The sequence below is a fragment of the Ailuropoda melanoleuca genome, chromosome 4, assembly GCF_002007445.2.
Source record: "Ailuropoda melanoleuca isolate Jingjing chromosome 4, ASM200744v2, whole genome shotgun sequence".
Lineage (NCBI taxonomy): Eukaryota > Metazoa > Chordata > Mammalia > Carnivora > Ursidae > Ailuropoda > Ailuropoda melanoleuca.
This window is the reverse complement of record NC_048221.1, coordinates 70,315,429-70,338,184: the sequence shown is the minus strand read 5'-3', so window position 1 is coordinate 70,338,184 and position 22,756 is coordinate 70,315,429. Positions and strand designations below refer to the sequence as shown.

Sequence of the window (22,756 nt, the reverse complement as noted above, 5' to 3'; positions counted from 1 at the left end):
TGGATGGTTTTAAATATTGTGCTATTATACAGTGCTTCGATAAATGTGTTAGAACTGAATTTTGGGGGCGCCTGGGTGGCACAGCGGTTAAGCGTCTGCCTTCGGCTCAGGGCGTGATCCCGGCGTTATGGGATCGAGCCCCACATCAGGCTCCTCAGCTGTGAGCCTGCTTCTTCCTCTCCCACTCCCCCTGCTTGTGTTCTCTCTCTCGCTGGCTGTCTCTCTCTCTGTCAAATAAATAAAAAAAAAAATCTTAAAAAAAAAAATAAAAAATAGAACTGAATTTTGGCTCAGATACTTAAGTTATTAAACAAGTGATGATGTTGGGACACATGATTAATCATTTGGAGTTAAATAGAGTTAAAGTTGATCTTTAACTCAGTCGTATGTCCAAAGTATCATTTTAGATCAGCCCATTGAATTTTTGTTTTGTTGTGAATGAGAGATTTGTTCTAGTGCCTTCACTAGTAAACTTCCTAGAAGGAAGGTGTTCTAAGGGTAACAGATTATCTGAATTTGAAGATAAGCATTTAATTTGGAATGTTGGAACCCTATCTCATAGCTTTTGCTAAAGTTAAGTTATTCTGTTTACATATTGTTCTAGAAAATGAGTTTTTTTAAAGGAAGGATTATTGAAGAATGTGGTGATATAAAGAAATGGGAAAATGGGAAATTTGAATGGCGTATCAAAATATTTTTAGCTGAGTTATATTATTGAAATATGCTTTATCTGTAGGAAAATGGATATCTGCCTGAAAGCAGTGTATTTTCACAAGCTGAATTGAGAAGTGAAGCAGTCAGTGGGAACTTAGCCTATATTTTATCATTTTGTAAGTATGAAACATAAGCAGTAAACTTGACAGGTATTGATTTCAGTTCCTACTGAGGGCATACAGGGTAGTTCATGCCCTCGATACCTACCTCAGGGAAGGTCAGGGTAAATTTACGTGTTTTTTTTATATGTTTTGCTTAAGTCAAACTGATAAGACTGTTTATGAGTTGAACTTGTGGGTAATTTGGAAGTAATTTTAAAGTTAAAAGGACCGTGGAGATAACATGGTGGTAGATTAGGACCCAGAAGACTTGGCTTCTGTTTATAATTAAGCCGCTGATTATGGGAATTAAACAGGTCTTTTTGTTTCAATTTCATGAAATGGGGATAGTATTACTTATCTACCTTGTGGGAGTCATTGTGAAAAACAATCATTTGAGATGTTGTTTTTGAAAGTGTTTTCTAAACTAATGCCTATTACAGCCATTGTTACATGAAGCCTGTCTCCTGGTCCTCATTAACCAAAACGTGGCAGATGTTTACTAAACACTTATAAATGCTACGGTGCTTTATAATACTCATCACGTGTCAATAAAATTACCTACATTGATAGATGAAGAAAGGCAGAGAGAGGTTAAGTGATTTGGTCAAAGTTAATGATTGAGCCAGAACCAAGATCTTCTAATTTTCACCATTACTGTTTCACTTTACTACATTTTACTAAATAAGACATTTCTTAAAGTCTTCATTTTTGAACGTATCTATGACATTACTTGACTGTTTTTCTAATCTTGTGAAAAAGATGCCATTTAAAAACAAAACACACAAACATCAGTTTCTAGACCCCTAAAATGTTAGAAGTTAAGCTTGGATTAATGTATACTCAAATTGTATAGGTGGAAGCATTGTAAAAACCCTACTTTTGGTATTTAAAATCATTCATCTTAATATTGTAAGGAAAAGGCGAAGTGTTCAGTATGAAAAATGGTGACTGTTAGAGGTTGTGGTTGTTTGAGTTAAAGGTTGGGTATTAATGCCAGCTGCTGAGGGTATTGATTTTGCCTTCCACTCAGAATAATATATAGATTTGCCTTACTGACAGGATGAAAACAGAGAAGCATTAGCAGAGGAATCTGGGTGCACAAGGTGCATACATGAGCGCTGCCTTTTCCCTTTATCATACCATCCGTTCCACTTCGTTGTCAACCTTGATTTTTCAGACTTGTTTGTTGCTAAGGAAACTAGATGCTTTTTGTCAGCAGCCTTCATCTTGCTGAGATGTTTCTGGTTACCCTTTTAATGAATAAAAATTTGACAGTATTCTGTGAAATACTAATTTGAGTAGTATAAAAGTAACTTTTTAAGAGGTTGTTTATTAAATTTGAGAAAGAAAAAGTCCCAGAACTTTAAGAATAAAGAGTACTTCAGGCCACTCCTGTCGGTGCCCTCCCGTCCTGCTTTCTTTTCCAGGTCTTCGAAGAGCAGTTAGTTCTGTAATTGCTGGTACTCACAGTAGGCCGCTCCTAGGTAGGCACTTGTGGTTACCACATCACAAGGAATGGCAGGGAGTAGAAAAAAGTACTGGCTTATCTTGATCCATTTTGTGCAGTAGTAGGAAACATTTTCCTGCTTGTTTGTAGGCGTGGAAAATTAATTTGATTAAGCAGTATTAAAGGTTGTTGAAAGACATGTAGTTACATCTCCTTTAAAATTCCTTGAGTGACTGAATGCTGATCATTTAAAAAATGATTTTTAGATTTTCAAGTGCTGCATAAAACCATTGAGAAACTTTTACTTTTTGTTCGAGGATGTAACACTCGATCTAAAACAATTCTCCTTGTGTGTGCAAATTAAATTTTTCATATTTAGGAGAGATGAGCAAATACTCTTAAAATCTTCTGTGACTTTTCCCATGAGCTGTTTTTTGTTGTTGTTGTTTTAAGTTAACCAGGTATCTTAATCTTTTCTAAACTGTATTAATTCTGTTTTCAGAATTTACATGTACTATGAGCTCCTCTCCAATTCTCTCCATCTTGGATCGTTTAGTAGTCATATGACATGTGAAAAGAGTAAATCAGTTACTTATAACATGGCACCATTTTAATACAATGACAGGGAAAAATAAATTCAGGAGATGCCTACTTTGATTTTTGTCCGTGCTAGTTATGGGTAAGGATTACATGAAGAATCAGGCCTGTGTGTTAAGGCAAATCAGACTTACAGTGTCAGCATGGAAACACAATGTTGTAGATTGTTAAGTGACAAAATGAATAATAGAGCAGACAAATACTTAGAAAAGTGAAAGGTGATTATAAATCAATTATACAACAGAGGTAAAGACTTATTTTATTATGACTTTAGGTAGTCACTCTTACATGAATGAAGTCATTGATCATAGTGGAAAATGGCATGAAAAGAGTGTGATGGTTCAGCAGAACCCACTGCTACTTTGAGAAAAGAACTTTTAAAGGACAGAAGTCCTATAAAGTAGTTATAGTCTCTTCCTTCATAGTGCCACATTGTCTAGTAACATACAGTTTTGGTATGTGTACCAGACCGACTCTCAGTGTGCTGGTAGATGATTAGTTATTACTCTTTATACCAAAGAGTATTTTTAAATTCATCAGTTGTATATATTCATGAAAATGAAGTAAAAATGTTTTTAAAGGATAGCTTATAATGCAAATATAAATTATGGCATTATCTAATTAATTTTGTATGAGAACATTTCCATCTTAAAAATAAAATTTCCAAAATGAAAATTAAAAGGTATGTATTTCCAAAGAAGTTAATAAGTTTTTTGGGTTTGGTTTGGGATTTAATGATGATCACTTTCTTTTGCAGTGCAATCAAATACACAGCCTTTGCCACTCATTTCTTTGAGAAACACTCTAAGTCTAGGCTTTAGGAGGTAAGATGATTACCTTATAATATTCTTTGCCTGATTTCTCCTGTTTTTGTGACCTGCTATATAAGGAAAGATATAGATATTCTTATCTTCCAAATCTTCCATTATACCAGTTGCCTAAAATAACCTAATCTGTGTTATTCTTCCTACCAAGTAGTTGACTTGAGTGTAGGCAGTCTTTTATATCATCTTTTCCAAGGAGTACACACAGATTTGGTAAAAGTCGTGTTTCAAAGAAAAAGGACTGTATTAAAATGGTGGGTTGGAGTTACAAAGTTGTACGTATGTTTGATTGGTATTTTTGAGTATTTAATTTCAAGGTGACTTTGGTCAGTGTAATACCGTTGTCTTCCTCTGTGTGCTCAGGGGATGTTAATGACCTTTTCCCCTCTCAATTTTGTTATTTTGAAAATATTCAAACATAATGAGTTGAAAGAAGAGTAAAGGAATCACCCTACGTACCCTTTATGTACATTCACCATTTTTGATATTTTGCCATATTTGCTTTCTCAAACACTTTTTCTCTAATATATACACACACAAGCACATACGTATATATACTTTTCTCTTGTTTGCTGAACCGCTTGAAGCTGTTGACTTCATGGCACTGGATCCTTCAGCTTCTCTCTTGTAAGAATGTCATCATCTATATAATCATAATACCAGTATCACTCCTAAAATATTAACAATACTATAATATCATCTAATATACATATTAATGTTTACGTTGTCTTCTAAAAATTCCTTTTATAGCTGTTTTACTTTTTGATTGAGGATTCAGTGAGTACATGCATTGCATGTGGTTGCTATCTCTTTATTAATCCAGAACAATTCCCCTACCTTTTTTTGGTCTTTATGACATTGACTTTGTTGAAGAGTCCAGGCTACTTTCTCTGTAGGTTTGTATTCATCTAATTTTTTCCTCATATCAGATTCAGGTTGAGTATTTTTAGCAAGAATACTCGATAGGTGATGGCATTTCCTACTGCAGCAAGAGACAAAATGGTAGTGCCATCAGCTAAGTTTGATCACTTGGTTATGGTGGTGGCCACCATGTCTCTTACAAAGGAACCTCATTCCCTTTGATTAGTAAGCGGGTCTGTCCTGTTTCTCAGAATCTTTCATTCAGTGGTTTTAGCAGCCTTTGGTAATCTTGTTGAATAGGTTGTTTACAGTGGTAGCCACAAAAGAATGAGTTTTTAATTTTGTCATTCTTTCTATATTAATGTTAATGACTTCTGATACTAATCTCAGTATTTTTTAGCCCGTTCATTGGTGGGAGCACTAGGGTTTTCTGTAGACATCTCTAGAACCTCCATGGCAGGCAAGAATAGGTGGGTGGGATTCCGTGTTACTGCCCTTTCTTTAGCCAGTGTGGTTCCACTCTTTTCAGGGATAGTTTTGTGTTAGGTTAAAAAACAAACCAAGGACTGTGCCTTTAAAAATAAAGTTTGAAAATATAGAATACGTAATCAGGTGGATAAAAATGCTAGTAGAGCCAGATTTAAAAAAAAAAAACCCATAAAAATAATTCAGAACCTGTAATATATTGTGAAATGAAGCATAGTAACATTGTCATTTGATTGTCCTTGAAAAATGTCTTGAAAAGTTTTTCTGTATAAACTTCCAGGTCATGTGTATTTCCTTTAACTTGACTAACATTACGTTACACTTTTTTAGTCCATTTGAATGGCAGTTGTCATATTTCACATGTCCTAGACTTTTTTTTTTTAATTAACATATAATGTATTATTTGTTTCAGGGGTACAGGTCTGTGATTCATCAGTCTTACATAATACCCAGTGTTCATTACAACACATACCCTCCCCAGTGTCCATCACCCAGTTACCCCATCCCTCCCCCACCCCACCCCACTCCAGCGATCCTCAGTTTCTTTCCTATGATTAAGAGTCTCTTATGGTTTGTCTCCTAGACTTCTTAACCAAGGTATTTAAATTATAAAGTTGATCCAGTGTGATGGGAAAAAAACAAGTTGTACATTCCGATATATACCTAGGTCAGTCATTGAGCTCATAGTGCCTTAGTGATTAAAGTGTGCAGAGCAGGGGCGCCTGGGTGGCACAGCGGTTGGGCGTCTGCCTTCGGCTCGGGGCGTGATCCCGGCGTTATGGGATCGAGCCCCACATCAGGCTCCTCTGCTGTGAGCCTGCTTCTTCCTCTCCCACTCCCTGCTTGTGTTCCCTCTCTAGCTGGCTGTCTCTATCTCTGTCAAATAAATAAATAAAATCTTTAAAAAAAAAAAAAATCTTAAAGTGTGCAGAGCTGCTTGCCCCTCCAGTAAATGAGTCTGTTTGCTACGTTTTCTGTTTCTGCTTTTTAATTTTGTGTCATCATCTTTGCTATAAGAGTTTTTGCTGTCACTCTTGACAACTTTCAGTATATTTGCCATAAGTAACCTACACACACTTAAATAATTTGCTGTTTTTGATTTATTGTGGGCTGGGAAATTAGGCAACCTAAGTTGTGGTAATTTGGGAAAACAAATGGTTTAAATATAAAGGCATGTATATCTTTTTGTTATTATTTTGTGACAGATTTTGTGGCAGCTGTTTGGATGATTAGAACATACGCTCTGTGTTTGTTTAGTTTATTGCACTATCTTCAGCGCCTAGATTGATACTGGCACATGGTCGGTGCTGTTCAATTAATATGGAGGCTTTATTTTCCGCCTCTGTGTTTAGGCATTCCCTTTAATTTAGCAAGTATTTATTGTGGAGTTGGAGATGCTTGTTGGGATCAGATTGAATTATGGTAAATAACATAAAGGAACTTGGCCTTTATTTTAAAGAAAGTAGACTAATTTGTGCAATGTGGAGGCTTGGTGGAGGCAGACGTCTATCTAGAATATATTTTAATCTCAGATATGATAATTCTCATTTCTAGAAATTCAGTTTGGATTTTTAAAAATATATCTTCCATATCTCCTTAGCATACTTATGCTTTTTTCTTCCTTCTTGACTGTATGGAGATAATATTGATAGATATTTTTTGATGTCTTTGTCTATTCTATCATTTGTGTCCTTTTTCGGTCTGTTTCTCTTGGTTACTTTTTTCCCCTCATTATACATCATATATTTTTGCTTCTTTGTAATTTCTGATTGGATGCCAGATGTGAAATTTATTCTACTGAGGGCGGATTTTTTTTTTTATTCCTTTAAATATTTTTGAGCTTTGTTCCAATGTCTTGAGTTAAGTTTCTTGGAACAGTTTTCTTAGTGCTTGCGTTATGCTTTGTTAGGCAGGATTAGAGCAGCCTGAAGTCTAGGATTATTCCCACTAAATTAATTCAGCTCCACTATTGAGGCAGTATCCTTCTGAGTATTCTGCTTGCTAGCCCATGGTTTTTGTGTTTTTTTAAAAGGTTTTTTTATTTTTAAGTAATCTCTACACCCAGCGTGGGGCTCGAACCCACAACCCTGAGATCAGGAGTCACATGCTCCACTGACTGAGCCAACCAGGCATGCCTACCCCATATATTTTTGAGATTGTTGGAAATGTGAGCTTTTCCCATGCCTGTGTGGGTTTTGTCTTTTTCAGTCTCTGGAAAGGTCTTAGGTAGTTCCCTAGGCTTCCCTCACTCACATGTGATTTTAAGTACTCAGCTAAAGACTGAGCTGTAGGTCTCCAGAGCTCTCTGTCAGGGTCTCTCCCCTCTGGTAGTCTGCTCTATGACAAGCTGTAACTAGTCCCTCCTGGGAAAGTATTTTAAATCTGTATGTTCTAAAACTGTATTATGTTGGTGAGTTTTTCTTCTTATAGATATAGAAAAGTTTCAGGCTCTGATAATTTGAGATTATTCATAAGAATATGTGCATATTTTGAAGCATTTATGACTATAGGTGATTTCTTTCTTTCTCTTCCAGCCCAAAAACTATTAAAAATTCAGAACATAATGTTGTTGCAATGCAGTATCTTAGCGTTATAATGTAGCCTTCTGTTCTTTTATTTGATGCGAATCAAATGGTATATATACTTCAAAATCCTTTTGCAAGGGGGCGCCTGGGTGGCACAATCAGTTAATAGTCCGACTCTTGGTTTTGGCTCGGGTTGGGATCTCAGGGTTGTGAGAACAAGCCCCATGTCAGGCTCTGTGCTCAATGCAGAGTCTGCTTGAGTTTCTCTCTCTCCTCTCCCTCTGCCCCTCCCCACTGCGCTCACACTCTTCTCTCTCTCAAATAAATAAATCTTTAAGAAAAAAATCCCTTTGTAGGACATCTAGTACAACTATTCAAACAAACAGTACCTATCGTGTGCTTCTCCAAAGTCCCGTTGTACTCTAGCAACTTTAGAATTGGCTGAATGAGTAGAAGAAAACTGAGCACTGATGGGCATTCCCGGTAGAGTCCAAATTAACTGTCTGCAAGTCCTGTAAGAGAGTCACTTAGTTACTCCTTAGCAAAAGTAATTATTCATGATCATCCAAAATGTAAGAAGTTATGGAGGGGCTCCTGGGTGGCACAGCGGTTAAGCGTCTGCCTTCGGCTCAGGGCGTGATCCCGGCGTTATAGGATCGAGCCCCAACATCAGGCTCCTCTGCTATGAGCCTGCTTCTTCCTCTCCCACTCCCCCTGCTTGTGTTCCCTCTCTCTCTGGCTGTCTCTATCTCTGTCAAATAAATANTCAAAAAAAAAAAAAAAATCTTTAAAAAAAAAAAAAAAAAAAGAAGTTATGGAGCATCGAATGAGATATCATAGTCACCTTAGCCAATCCGCAGGGAAACTTAGATATGCATTTCAATATTGGCATGTGATTGTGGCATAGTTTTCTACCCTCAGTATAAACTGCCCCCGAAGTGGTAGATCCAGGGTCCGTGAGGCAGTAGTTCCCAGCATCTGTTCTATAACCTGCTGGCCCAAATTAATTTTCTTTTCTTTTTTCTTTTTTTTTTTTTTTAAAGATTTTATGTATTTTATTTGACAGAGAGAGAGAGAGAGAGACAGCCAGCAGGAGAGGGACCACAAGCAGGGGGAGTGGGAGAGGAAGAAGCAGGCTCCCAGCGGAAGAGCCTGATACGGGGCTCGAACCAAGAACTCTGGGATCACGCCCTGAGCCGAAGGCAGATGCTTAACGACTGAGCCATCCAGGAGCCCCCCAGATTAATTTTTTATGCTCCCACAATATTTTTGAAATACTAATACTATTTTTCTTCATGTCTTTTGAGAGTAGTGTTTGAGTGGTGAGCTAGTATTTCCGTAAGTTGATAAGCTCAAGACATGGTCATTAATTACCAATCAAGTGCATGCCTTCAAGTTTACAATTTATAAATTGTCTGTTAACGTATGTAGGCAAAGTCATCTGTAGAATACTATTTACATTCAATATTGCTTAGTTAGGGTGAGATTATTTAAGATTACTAGAGAATTTTTGCTTCTAAACTTTTTTAAAAAATAAGGCTCTTTTTTAAGAATATCTTAAAGGGCATTTTAGATCTGACTGATAAAGTTCGTAAATTCTTACGTCAGATCCGAGGTAGGATGATAGTAAGTATGAGTAAGACTTTCCTTCTAACAATAGTGCTAGCTGAAAAAGTTCAAATAAGAAAGAGGGCAGTATACATATTGTATATTATTGAAAACGCCACCACCAGAAATACTGAGTTGCTTCTAAGAGACAAAATGTCACTGAAACTAGTTCAAAACTTGGCTGGGAGTGTAACATATCAAAAAGATAAATGCTTCAGAATTGACATGCAGGTATTTAAGTCTTTTTTGCCACAGAAGAGTCCTGTGATTGAAGGAAGGATTCTCTGACTGGATACAGATAGTCTGAACTTGGCAAGTGGGACTGCTTTTCATATGTTGAAAAAAAATACCAGGTTTCTGATATTAGCCCTATTGAATTCACCAAGATAAATGCCAGATGGTACAGTCCTCTTTTCAGTCAGCCAGTGAGGCTCCCCCTCATGACATTTATAACAGTTTGAGTGCTCAGAAACTTACTTGTGTGTGCCGAGGGCTGGGACCACAAAATAATAGGTTAGTCAAGGATGAACGGGAAACTTCTTGTCGAGTTGTTCCTAGCTGGAGACCAGAAAATAAGAAGGCAACTGTAAGGTATTGAGGCTGACAAAACAGTGCATCCGGGGACCTGAAGGTAGATTACTGTAATGGCAGCCCAAGAAACTATGAAATAATGGCAAGCAGTAAAGCCAAAATGGTAGCCTGGGGCCCTTCGTGAGCGATCTCATTCCAAGTCATGAGGTTTGGACTTTGAGTCATGGCTTTGAACCATTGATTTATGTAATGAAGGTAAGACTGACAGTGGATATTCAAAGAGGAGAAAAGGGTGCAGGTAATGATTTGTGAGATCTTTCGAAGTGCCTGTGGAATTTCAGGTGAAGATACTTTACATAGCCTATTTGTTTTCTTTTTTAAGTAATCTTTATGCTCATCGTGGGGCTTGAACTCACAACCCTGAGATCAAGAGTCATGTGCTCTACTGACTGAGCCAGCCAGGCATCCCTACTTAGCCTTTCTGTTTGCTTTTTTGTGATACAGGAATGAATTTATTTATTTACTTATTTATTAAGATTTTATTTATTTATTTGAGAGAGACAGCCGGCGAGAGAGGGAACACAAACAGGGGGAGTGGGAGAGGAAGAAGCAGGCTCGCAGTGGAGGAGCCTGATGCGGGGCTCGATCCCAGAACCCTGGGATCACGTCCTGAGCTGAAGGCAGACGCTTAACGACTGAGTCACCCAGGTGCCCCTGTGATACAGGAATTTAAATATCTACATGTAGGATTATCTTAAAAATAAAAGAATGTAAGGCACTTGGAGCCTGGTACAGAGGATTGCTTAAGGAGCAGACAGGGACGGAGAATTTCTGAAAGGCACTGAGTAGCATCAGTGGGAGATTGGCAGAGAATGATCAACAACACAAATCTCAAAACTTAGTTAAAGGGGACCAAAAAGTGTTAGTTGAATTTTGAGTTGAGATTAATGGTAATTTTAACAAGAGTACTTTAAGTGGAGGTTTGGGGCCAGAAGTCAGATTGCATTGGATTAAGGAGTGAATATACAGTGAAGAAGTGTTGACTGTTCTTTACAAAAGCTTAGTTTTAAAAGATTCTGTACTTTTTTTTTTTTTTTTTTAACCTGTGCCATCTATCCTGAAGGTTCACATTCAAGGTAGGGCTTTTAGTTATCGTGAACTCTTTTAGATATATGTACAATTCTGAAGTTTTATCTCCATACCTTCCCTGGGTACTTAATGTCGGGTTTGAGGGCAGTTTAATATATTAATATTTTTTATTTTATGTAAGTTGTTTGATAGAAAGATACGATTAAGTAGCTTTTCTTAAAAAGGAAGCCCAGCTGGGGCATCTGAGTGGCTCAGTTGGTAGAACGTCTGCCCTCACCTCAAGTCGTGATCCCTTGGTCCTGGGATCGAGGCCCTCATCAGGCTCCCTTCCTTCCCCTGGCTTCTCAAGCTATCTCTGTCTCTCTCTCTGTCAAATAAATAAAATCTTAAAAACAAAAAAAAGAAAAAAGGAAGCCCAGCTTATTAATGTTGAGAGTTGGAGTAGAGGTGCAACATTTAGACCAGAGATGGTGTGTGTTTGTGTTTTACTCTGGGAGTTTTCAAACATTCACAAAAGTAGAACTCCGAAAAGTATCCATCAGCCAGCTTTAGCAGTTAAGATTTTGGCCATCTTGTTTCATTTTTTTCCTCCCCCAACCCCTTCTTCTCCCTCTGAATGGGCTGTTTAAATTACAGATCTCTTGTCATTCTACCTATAAAGACTTCAGTAATAGATCTCAGAACTTATTTTTTTATTTTATTATTTTTTAAAGATTTATTTGAGAGAGAGCATGCACATGAGTTGGGGGAGGGGCAGAAGGAGAGAATCTTCAAGAAACTCCCCACTGAGCTCAGAGCTCCATCTCACAACCCCAAGATCATGACCTGAGCCAAAACCAAGAGCTGGACGCTCAACCAACTGAACCACCCAGGCGACCCTTATTTTATTTTTTGTTGTTTTTGTTTTTTAGAGCGGGAGAGGGGAGGAGGGGCAGAGAGAGAAGGGGAGAGAAAAATCTCAAGCAGTGAGGACTCGATTTCACAACCCTAAGATCATGACCTGGCTGAAATCAGGAGTCGGATGCTTAACTGACTGAGCCACCCAGGTGCCCCCCAGAACTTATTTTAAATACAACAGCGTAACCACTATAATATTATCACATCTGACGAAATAAACAGTAATTGAAAGGAGGGATTCATCAGCTTCCCAAAGGGGTCCATGATACCAAAAAGCTAACAAACCAGTATGTCTTGCAATTTAATATTGTGTACTTTTGGGCATTGGCCTCTTACTTGCAAAGATTTCCGTTCTCTCCCTCTCCCCCCACCCCCAATTTCTTAGATGTGGTAGGTACCTATAGATTAAGATTCCTTGGAATTAAAGCTGTTCCTAGCCTGGTCAAAAAAGATGACTTATTTTTTTTTTATCAATATAGACTTTATTTATCTTAGTGTTCACTGCACAGCATTTTATCCTCATATCTTTTTTTTATTTTTTATTTTTTTTAAGATTTTTAAACCTCACGTTTAAAAAGGCCTATAAGGCCTAAAAAGACCTGTAAGGGTACAGGTTTAAAAAGGCTTATAGATTTTGTGGGCATTTTACAATGTATAATATATGTAATATATTCTATAAGTTTTGATAAATTATATTACATTTACATTATAAAATTACCATTAAAACACATAATTAGTCTTTCTAAAGTAGATGACATATTTAAATATAAAGAGCTTATACGGGGCGCCTGGATGGCACAGTTGGTTTAATGTCTGACTCTTTTTTTTTTTTTAAGATTTTATTTATTTATTTGACAGAGATAGAGACAGCCATCGAGAGAGGGAACAGAAGCAGGGAGAGAGGAAGAAGCAGGCTCATAGCAGAGGAGCCTGATGTGGGGCTCGATCCCAGAACGCCGGGATCACGCCCTGAGCTGAAGGCAGATGCCCAACCGCTGTGCCACCCAGGCGCCCTATTGTCCGACTCTTGGTTTCGGCTTAGGCTGTGATCTCAAGAGTCCTGAGATCAGCTAGCCCTTCATCGGGCTCTGTGCTCTGCGTGGAGTCTGCGTCAGTTTCTCTCTCCATCCTCTGCCCCTGCCCCCGTGCATACAAGCTCGCTCGCTCTCTCTCAAAAATAAATAAATCTTAAATAAATATACTGTACTTATAGATGTTAAATTTACAAAGCTCAGAAATAGTATAAGACTAGCGTTCAGTGGTTATCCTGTTTTATAAATGGCTTTTCATTTAAATAGGAAAAATTTGGGTGAGCTCTTCTTTCGCTTTCTTTGAAATAATTTGAGATTTACAGAAAATTATAAGAATGGTACAGAGAACTCTTCTTTTAGCATTTTGGCACATTACCACTATTCATTAGTGAATGAATCTTATCAGTCTGTTCATCTATCAATCCGTATATACATGCATACATATAGATAATACATTTTTTTTAACTATTTGGGCTTAGGCTGCATGTATTATGACCCTTTACCTTTAAATATGGCAGTATATAATTCTACAGAACAAAGAAATTCTCTTTTTTTCTTTTTAAGATTTTATTTTTAAATAATCTGTACCCCAGATCTGGGGTTTGAACTTAGAACAGTTGCATGCTCTACTGACTGAGCCAGCCAGAGCCCCCACTAAAGAAGAAGGATATTCTTCCACAACCACAGCACAGTTAACAAATTCAGGAAATTTAACATTGATGGAATATCTTTGTCTACTGTAGCTCTTCTCGTTCTAGTTTTATCAAATTTTTTTTTCTTTTTTTTGTAATTTCCCCACCTCCTTCCCAGAATCTGCTTGAGGGATGGATGTTAGTTGCCTTTTATCTTTAATTTTCTCTAGTATGGAACACTTTTTCAACTGTTGTCTTTTATGACATTAACATTTTGGGGGAATACAGGCCAGTGAGTTTATGGAATGTTCCTTATGATGGTTTTCCTTAATTAAGTTCAGGTTATACATTACTGCCTGGAATACCACAGGAGTAATAGATATTCTGTCCTCAGGGAGTGAAATCTAAAAAACACACAGTGTCCATCAGTGTCTCATTAGTGATGTTAATTTTGATCGCCTAGTGAAGATGTTGTTCAGTTTCTCCATTATATGGTTTCTGTCTTTACCATTGCAAGTAATAAGCAGTCTGTGGGCAGATGCTTTGAGAGTATGCAAATATCTTAACTCTATCAAACTTGGACCCAAAGATTTAGGGATGGTTCTTACTGATTCTTGTCCAAACCAATCATTATTTTGATTGTTCAAAGTAAGAGTCAGCCTTTCTAAATTATCTTGTCCTGAAGTGTTACCTTTGGAAACATTTATTTACTTACTTAGCTTATGACTTTGATCTGTATGCATTGCATATAATCATTACTAGTGTGTTTTAACTTAAAATGTTTTTTAAAACCTCTGTATTTATTTTTAATCCTTTGCTGCCCTCTGCAGGTGTATGGATATAAACCTTTGGAGCAAGGTAAGTACTGCTAATACTGCAGTTCCTAAGGTGATATATAAAAAGCTATTGAGAGCAAAAGTTGTAAGAGCTTCATACATTTATGATGTGTTATTATAAATTAAATGACTTTAGAATCTTGAAATTGGTAGTTTTAAAACTGTCTTCCTAAAGCATCAGATTTATTATTGAAGCAATCCTTAGTCCTAAATTCTTCATAAGGTCTTCAATTTTTTCGAAGGACAGCTGTTAACATCATTGCAGTGACATTTGATTTACAGATTTAGTAACTAATTTAAAAATATATATACACATACATATTTGTCTAAATATGTATGATATATAGATCAGTTTTAAATTGCTGTTTTTTAAAGAGGTTAACTGCCTTCATGCAGGAGGTACAATTATCCTTATCCTGAATTGCAAGAAATAGTTGTAGCTAAATAAAATCAGAATGTACATTATTAATTGGAATTCCCAATTTAAATATTTTTTAAAATCTAAATTTCATTTAATTCTGTTTTAAGTATTCTGCCTGTCAAACTATATAGTTAATTATAATTTATGATCGGGAAATCTATATTTGGAAGTGATTTTGACTAGAAAGATTTTTTATCGGTTTGTTCATGAAATGTGTTTCTGTTCAAAATTTGGTATTAAATGTAGCTATCTTAGATCTGTATGGTTGTAATTCCTGGTAGAATGTATTGTCTGCCTTCTATACCTGTCTGTGTTGGTTAAAAAACAGTTTGATGAGAGTTGTGTCATTTTGCTTTGCTTTTGAGTACTTTCTACCTTAACTATCCTTTGAATTGCCGTTAACTGCATCCTAATTTTCATGGTGGAGTGAAGTGGGATATAGTCAATTCTGCCTCATATTCTATATTAGCAAATTAATAGTAGTAGAAGTAACTGCATTTTGAGTTGTTAACACTTGTAATATGTGCCAGGTGCTATTTTAAGAGCAAATAAGTTTCAGTCATAGAATACACATAAAGTAGTTCAGAATTCCTAACTCATGTCACTCAGGAAAAGCACCATTTGTTTCCATTCTTACTGTCTTCAGCCCAAGGATGTATAGGCAGATACTGTGTTCAAAAGTTACTGGCCAGTACTGTAGGGTTTGTGATCATTTTCATCACAAAATATGTATTTGGATTTCTTTAGTTAAAATTTTGCCAGCAAAATTAACATTGAAGAACACGTGTTGTGTATGTCTTTTAGTATTTGTGTATTCAGCTGATAGGAATCTGTAAGAACAAGCACATGAGAGCTTTTGACCCCTTTGGTTTTAATGCCATTAAAATAACTGGGAAAATGTCATTGGAAAAAACTAAAAAAAATTAAGTTATTTAGTGATCCAGCATTTTTTACTGTAATACTTCATTTTAAAGGAGGAAACGGGTCCAGTTTCAACAAGACCAAAAACAACATGATGAGAAATAATATTGGTTGATAATTCCTGTAAGCTATTTCCTATTTATAACAGTTTATTTAAAACAATATATAAACAAATCCGTTTAGAGGGTTTCTTAGTGACATTTCATGAAACATTGTAGTTTTCATTCAACATGGGTTTGTTTTGCTTTTGTTTTTAAAGGCAAACCTATTATTTAAAAATGAAACAGTTTCCTTGGCAGGTGGGGATAGTGTTGAATTACTGTGATATAGAATAATGCCTTACCGGAGAGAGGCTTTATTATTTCAAGAATTCAATTTCAGATTGTATTTGTTCTTGTTTGCTTCTCTTGCTGCAATGCGTGCATTTTCTGTCTTACCAGATAACAGAACTGTTGTATAAGAACGGACTTTATTGCCAGGAGCCTTCAGGACCAACGGGTAGCGTTTCAATTTCGATGATTGTAACTTATCCACAAATCCATTCTTCTGTGTAATGATGGGCTACAAGGATTACGGCAGTAAACATTTTCTTTTTGAAAGTGAAATTTGAAAACATTTGGTTATAAATCTTTATATTGATAACCACAACATTTTGAGATCTCTGAGGTGTTTGGTTTTATCATCGTAATTGTTTTTAAAGACAGGGTTGGAGGCTTTTTTCTGTTCAGACACTGAAGAAATGCTTCTTACAGCACCTGTGAAAACAGGCTTAAAGACCAGTCATTCTTAGTGTGTGCTATTTTAATGTTTTGGAGGTATAGTTAATTTTAAATGTATAAAATAGTAAAAGAGATCTTTAGGTTTTTTCCCACTTAAATATAATTTATTATCCAAAATACATTATTTTGACATTTAATGATTTTTGTTTTCCATATAATGAAGCCTAGAATATATGGTTTTCTTTAAGAAGGTACCCTTCTTTTTAAAGTTCAGATTTTCTATCCTAGGTATTAACACATGGCCCTATACATTTTATGCTTGAACGCATAGGAAAATTACTGTTGTTACAAAACATCTTTGTTAATCTTGGTTCTTCATTGGCTAATAGGCAGCTCTCCACAGGATTACTGTATCTGCTTATTAAAATTACTTAACTTTCTATACTCAACATTTGACAGTCGTTTCTAATTTTATATGTTCCCTAAATATTGCCTACAAAAAAAATTAGTGCAGAAATGTGTACAAGGCATTTATTTATTCTTCCTACTCGTGACTTGGACAGGAAAGGGGTACGGCCTTGGGCAGGACCACTTCTGTCACAGAGTGGTGGAAAAAAATAGATTGAAGTAAGATTCAGTACTGAAAAGCTGTCACTCGGTCTGAAAATAATTAATATTCCTTTCACTCACCAGTTAGATATGTGCTCCCAAACCACATAATCTCTATGCCTCAGTGATCAGTGTTGCCATTTCAGAGCCTCTCATCAGGGTGACATCTCACACCAAAATGATTTCTTATAAATTAATCTTGATAACATGACAGTCTCAGTAATTTTAGTGGAATGCTTTCTCTTGTTTTTTTCCACAGAAGCTGTTGGCTATTTTCTTTATAACTTGATTGACAGCATGAGTGACTCAGAGGTACAGGCCAAGGAGGAGTGTTTGAGACAATACTTCCATCAGCTGAAGAAGATGGTACCATTTCATTTTTTGCTATATAATGCCTGTCCTGTCTGACATGTATCTATTAGATTTGAAATTGCTGCTTTTAAGTACAACCAGACCACTTCTCAATGACATACACGAGTTGGAGACTTAAATTATGTCTGAGATAATTTCTGTTAGACAAATTTCAGTTTGGTTGTCTAAAACTCAGCCTGTTTTTGTTTTTTTTCTTCCCTCCTTTCCCTTTGCACAGAATGTTAAAATTCCTGAAAATATCTACAGAGGCATTCGTAATCTACTGGATAGCTACCATGTTCCTGAATTGATTAAGGTGTGTGTGAAATAGTAATCAACTTTTAAATGCTTAATTTATATATAAAAGCATGTTAAAATTGTATTTAAGTATGATGCTTTGGCCAAAAACAGTTTACTTACATGGCAACCATTAAAAGAAAGCTTTTCATTGATGGTTGGTAAATACTGTTTATATATTGGAGGATGTGTTTAAGATCTTCATTACAATGGTTATTGAAGTATGAATAGAATTTCTGGAAGACTTTGAAAAGATGGAAAAATAGTAAATTGGGCTGAAACTTTTGAAATTCACTTTTGACATTTGCTAATATATTTTTCCATGTGTTTTCTAATTCTAATTTAAATCTCAATTTTAGGATATTAATATACTGGTTGAAAGAGAGAAGACAGACTCTCGAAAAGTAAGTAGGTTTTTGGAGTAGATTCTACATGCTATAACCACCACATTTAAGAGAATTCTAGATTATGTCCTTATAAAACCAGTGGTTCCTAACATTTTTGTCACCAGTATACAGCTAAGAAGTAGATAACAGCTATTCCCCATTTCAGAAAAATGAGCGTATCTAAGAAATTAACGTATGTGTCCCAGGAGCTTCAAAAAATCCTGGAGTTCATCCACGGATCCCCAGATTAATGTCCTTGATGGCATTTATGACACCTAGGAAAGGTCAGCTTAAAGGGAAGAGTGGCAAGGGGTGCATTTTCTTTTTGTAGTAAATCTTTCTCCTTTTCTTTCTGTTACTGTAGACTGCACAGCTGCCATCATCTGCTTTGGAGTCTACACTTGAAAAGCTGAAAGATACAAATCAACCTATAGGAGATGTCCTAAAGCAACTCATACTAGCGCTTTGTTCAGAAGAGGTAACATTTGTTTAAATATTTCAAATGTACTATAAAGGTAAAAAATTCTTTACGGATAAAAGTAATAAGCAAAGCCAAATGTAATATTTATGATTTTCACGATTGATTATTATACGTCATGTGTGTGAAGAGTGCAATTAAATGAAAGGTTAACTAATTTCAGCTACACCTTGAATGGCATGTTTTCGGGTTGCTGTAGTTTGTTTACGATAATCTGCAAAGTGAATGATAGTAACAGCCGTGATAGGTTTATCATACATGCCAAATGTCCTTTCAAGCCATGGCTCCGGTCTCTTATATCTAGATTGTCAAGCAACTGATACATGCAGTAGTCATTTGCAAGTCAAATATTACTAGGTTGTTAATGCAGGGATTGAAATTCCATTTTCCTGCTGGAAAAAAGCTCTTTCTGAGATAAAGGGTCTCTTGCCTTTTTTCAGCAGGCGTCCAGCTGTACTTTGTGTTCATTTTAGTGTGTGTCTGCAATTTGTGGTATTTCACTAGACTTTTTCAGTTTCTAGTTCAATATGATTTGATTGTATGCCTGTGTTTTTAGGGGAAAAAAACCATAACTGACCTTAAGATTATAACATAGTACTGTTGAATTCTAAAATATTTTTTCACTTTACTTGGATATTAATAAACTAGACTGTGAGGAACTTTGCCATGATATATATTTCTGTGTATGGAAATTGGACTGTGAGTAGGGTACATATTTAATTTGGACGTCTTTTTTATAATACCTACAAAGCTGAAACATCAAATTTGGCACAGCAACTTTTTTTGCGTTACACATAACAAATCTCTTGAACCCTACATGTGTATTTTGCCCGCTTTTTGAAAGGTGAATAAAAACACCAAGGAGGAAGGAAAGTAATAACATGGATCCATTTGTTTTTAAAGTGCTATTAACTTTTTCTACACTCTGAATGCTAAACCTAGAGATTGTACATTTTTACCTTTATGTCATTTCTTCCTTCTTTTCTGCTTCTGTCCTTTATCTCAGAACATGCAAAAAGCTCTTGAAGTGAAAGCAAAATATGAATCAGACATGGTTGTTGGTGGCTATGCCGCTTTAATAAATTTGTGCTGTCGACATGATAATGCAGAAGATGCATTGAACCTGAAACAAGAATTGTGAGTACCCTGGCACTGAAGCAGCTTATCAGCATTTATGCTGATAGACAGTCCTTGATGGATCATGTAAATTGAATATTACTTTTACAGAATGTAATATTTAAAAATTTTTTTGTTACTGTTTTTAAAATTTCATAATATGCCTCCCTTTGATTAATTATGGCTTGTTTTCAGCAAGGAGTCTTTGTTTAAGTATGATCAGACATCCTGTTCCTTAGAGCCAGGGTTTTTTCCCCATTGACTATATAACTGCATGTCTCAACAGAGGTGAAGCTAACTATTTTATAAGGCTTAACATTTCCCTTTCTCTGCTGTAGTGTGACCAACATTCTGTCCATTTCTCAGGTATCTTTGGTTTCCCATTCTGATAAGAGTCATTAATTAAAAATATGTCCTTTTGTGTATCTCAGTGTTTATGACAAAGTTAGAGTCACCTAAAGTGCTGTGAAGCGAAAGAGTTCCTTCGTTTGTATCATTTGCAGATGGGGTGATGCAATATATGTGTAGTGTTAGATTTTTACTTCTTCTGTCACTTTGAATATAATTATCTGTGAATTTGAATATGGCTTTAAAAATAAACCTTCATTGAAACGTAGAGGCCTATGTTAATAACAATTCAGAACAACTGATCCGTTTTTTAAAGGGATAAAATGGCTATTGCAGTTGTTTTCACAGTCAACTTTTAACATAAATGTGCCTTTAATTTTTAGTGACCGTTTAGATTCATCTGCTGTCCTGGACACTGGCAAATATGTAGGCCTTGTGAAAGTATTGGGAAAACATGGCAAGCTCCAAGGTAAGCCTCGGCGCATAAAGGAACTATGTGATGCAAGTATCTTGCCACTGGAATAACATGTGAATTGATATTAATGGTATATCATGTCCTGCAAAGTGCTTGAACACTTTGCATACAAATTTGCATGTGAATCCATCCAGAGCTGCATGGACAGTGTAGGCCATTAGTTTTAATGGATTGGCAAGCTTGTCATTTACATTTGCACAGCTCAGTGCGTTTTGCATTTCTACAGCTAGTTTTTATTAGCATTGCTGTTTGGATTGAGTTTGAAGATCATGACTTATGGCACAATTTGCGGATATGCCTGCACTAATGGCTTTGTTTTTGCTTAGGAACATCTGAAGGCTGAACATAAAACCTGTAAACATAACCTTTCTTTAAGAATATGAATTTTGCTGTAGTCTTTGTCTTAACTTTTAATAACATTACCAAAAATATATACTTCAGGAAGTTTTTATTTTGAAGTTTGCAGAGAAAACCTCGCTGATTATATAGCTGATATGCATACTCTAATTTTCTCATTGTTGAGATAATGCTAAGCCTAATTACTTACACTTGATCATGTGTTCTTACTGTTTGCTTGTTTCTTACATTTCTCATTGGGCTTTATTTTGAAACTTCCTTTTTTAGCCTTCCTCTCTTCCTTTTATTTCTAGAGATTTTTTTTTTTTAATTTTACTGTGAAAAATATGTGGAGAAAATACTTGATTTGAACGTTGGGGTTTTTTTTTTGGAAGTCTTTCTAACAGAGAAAACTCTTTATAAGGTTTAGCCTGCTTTTTTAAAATCACTTTTTGTAAAGCGGTCAAAACATTTTGTCTGTGCCATAATTAAGAACAACATTATAAAAAATGCACTTATTCCATATCCTAAAATGTTTGTTTCTGCCTTCCTAATGAAGCTTAATGAATCTAATGTATTAACATGCAGTCTTTTGGAAAGCTTTCATTGGCTCTGCTTGGCTAATTAGTATCGACATAGCAAACAGGCCCTATCGGTATCAGACCATTAGTCTGGCTGTATATACAGTGTAAACACATCTTTATTATCTGGCCTCCTGACAAGCCATCTGCTGAAGAAACAATGATGTGATTTAGCAGATGTTAGCTCTGAACGATAAAAGCATCCATTTAGGAGGATCTTACAGCTATAGGGCAGACCGTACAGGGTTACGTGGTGCAGAGTGGGCACACAGTCCCTATCTATAATTTGTAGTCAAAGTTGCAGGGAAATGATAAAACCATGCTATTGTGGATTTATAATTGTAGTCTCGTTTAGAAATGCAAGTAGTAATTAACTTGAAATCGGCATTATACACTAGAATTTACATTCCTGCTGGGCTTGAAATGCTGTTTTAATAGCAGTTTGTTTTCCCTACATGAAATTACCTAAGGGTCTTTTGTGTTACTTCATTGTAGATGCTATTAACATTCTAAAGGAGATGAAAGAGAAGGATGTTCTTATCAAAGATGCAACAGTCTTGTCCTTTTTCCACATCCTTAATGGCGCAGCTTTAAGAGGTGAAACCGAAACAGTGGAACAGTTGCATGAAGCCATCATGACTCTAGGGTTAACGAAACCCTCTGCTTCCTTAAGTTCCCCGTTGGTCACTCTGTATCTGGAAAAGTAAGTTAATTGAAATTTGTGTTTTAAATGTTGGCATTAAAATAATGAATCTAATCATTTGAGAATTATATTTTGTCAGTACCCCGTGCTGCTTGGAAGCCTTGGAGGTTATTTGCCACGGAATAAGAGGACTTAATACGGACTGGTTGACCTTTAAAATGACCAGCAGCCCGGTGTGGTCCTGTGGGTTGCTTCTCAATGGAGTGGTCTGGGGTGATTTTTTTGTGGAGCGTATGATGATATTACATGAAATTGAATCTAATTTTTCCCAGTTTTGAGCCGTTAGGTGTTAATTATTAATATAAGAAGGAAGGGTTCTCTGGGGCTTTTGATTATGCATCGTGACTGTCATTCAGGTAATAATGTAGCAGCATCTCTTCAGTGCTCCGTTTCTCCATGTGGTATTTGATTTTCATAGCATGTGCCAATACAGTGAGCCCAGCTTCCATAAATACTATAGAAGATGTCTCTGTGCCTTGGGGGAGAAAGATTAATTTTGTTGATAATGGTGAGGTTTCTGGAGTTTGAAATTTTTTACATTTGAAATGCTCAAGTTGGTGCCTAATTTAAGATATTATTTGTAATGCAAATCATAAAAACCAACCCTACCCTCTTGTAATGAGTGAAACATTTGAGTAAGACCATTAAGCAATTAAACACCCTTTATTATCTTGTTTTCTTTTTGCATTTGTTTTCCCCCCTTTTTTTTTTATTAAATTTCCTAGCTCTTTCCTCTTTGTCATCTTTTTCATGGCTTAATGCAACTTTTTTTTTTTTTTAAAGATTTTATTTATTTGACAGAGATAGAGACAGCCAGCGAGAGAGGGAACACAAGC

General features: G+C 36.1%; 1 protein-coding gene across 1 annotated transcript in view; it reads left to right on the top strand.

Moving 5' to 3' along the window:
- LRPPRC (leucine rich pentatricopeptide repeat containing) overlaps positions 1-22,756 on the top strand; it is a 110,962-nt gene that overhangs the window by 29,706 nt on the left and 58,500 nt on the right. The window contains exons 13-23 of the mRNA XM_002912436.4: positions 737-830; positions 3,617-3,683; positions 14,174-14,201; positions 15,962-16,019; positions 17,109-17,215; positions 17,439-17,516; positions 17,857-17,901; positions 18,248-18,361; positions 19,368-19,498; positions 20,209-20,294; positions 21,713-21,920. Coding sequence (XP_002912482.2) covers positions 737-830; positions 3,617-3,683; positions 14,174-14,201; positions 15,962-16,019; positions 17,109-17,215; positions 17,439-17,516; positions 17,857-17,901; positions 18,248-18,361; positions 19,368-19,498; positions 20,209-20,294; positions 21,713-21,920 — 1,016 coding nt within the window. The remainder of the gene's footprint in view (positions 1-736; positions 831-3,616; positions 3,684-14,173; positions 14,202-15,961; positions 16,020-17,108; positions 17,216-17,438; positions 17,517-17,856; positions 17,902-18,247; positions 18,362-19,367; positions 19,499-20,208; positions 20,295-21,712; positions 21,921-22,756) is intronic.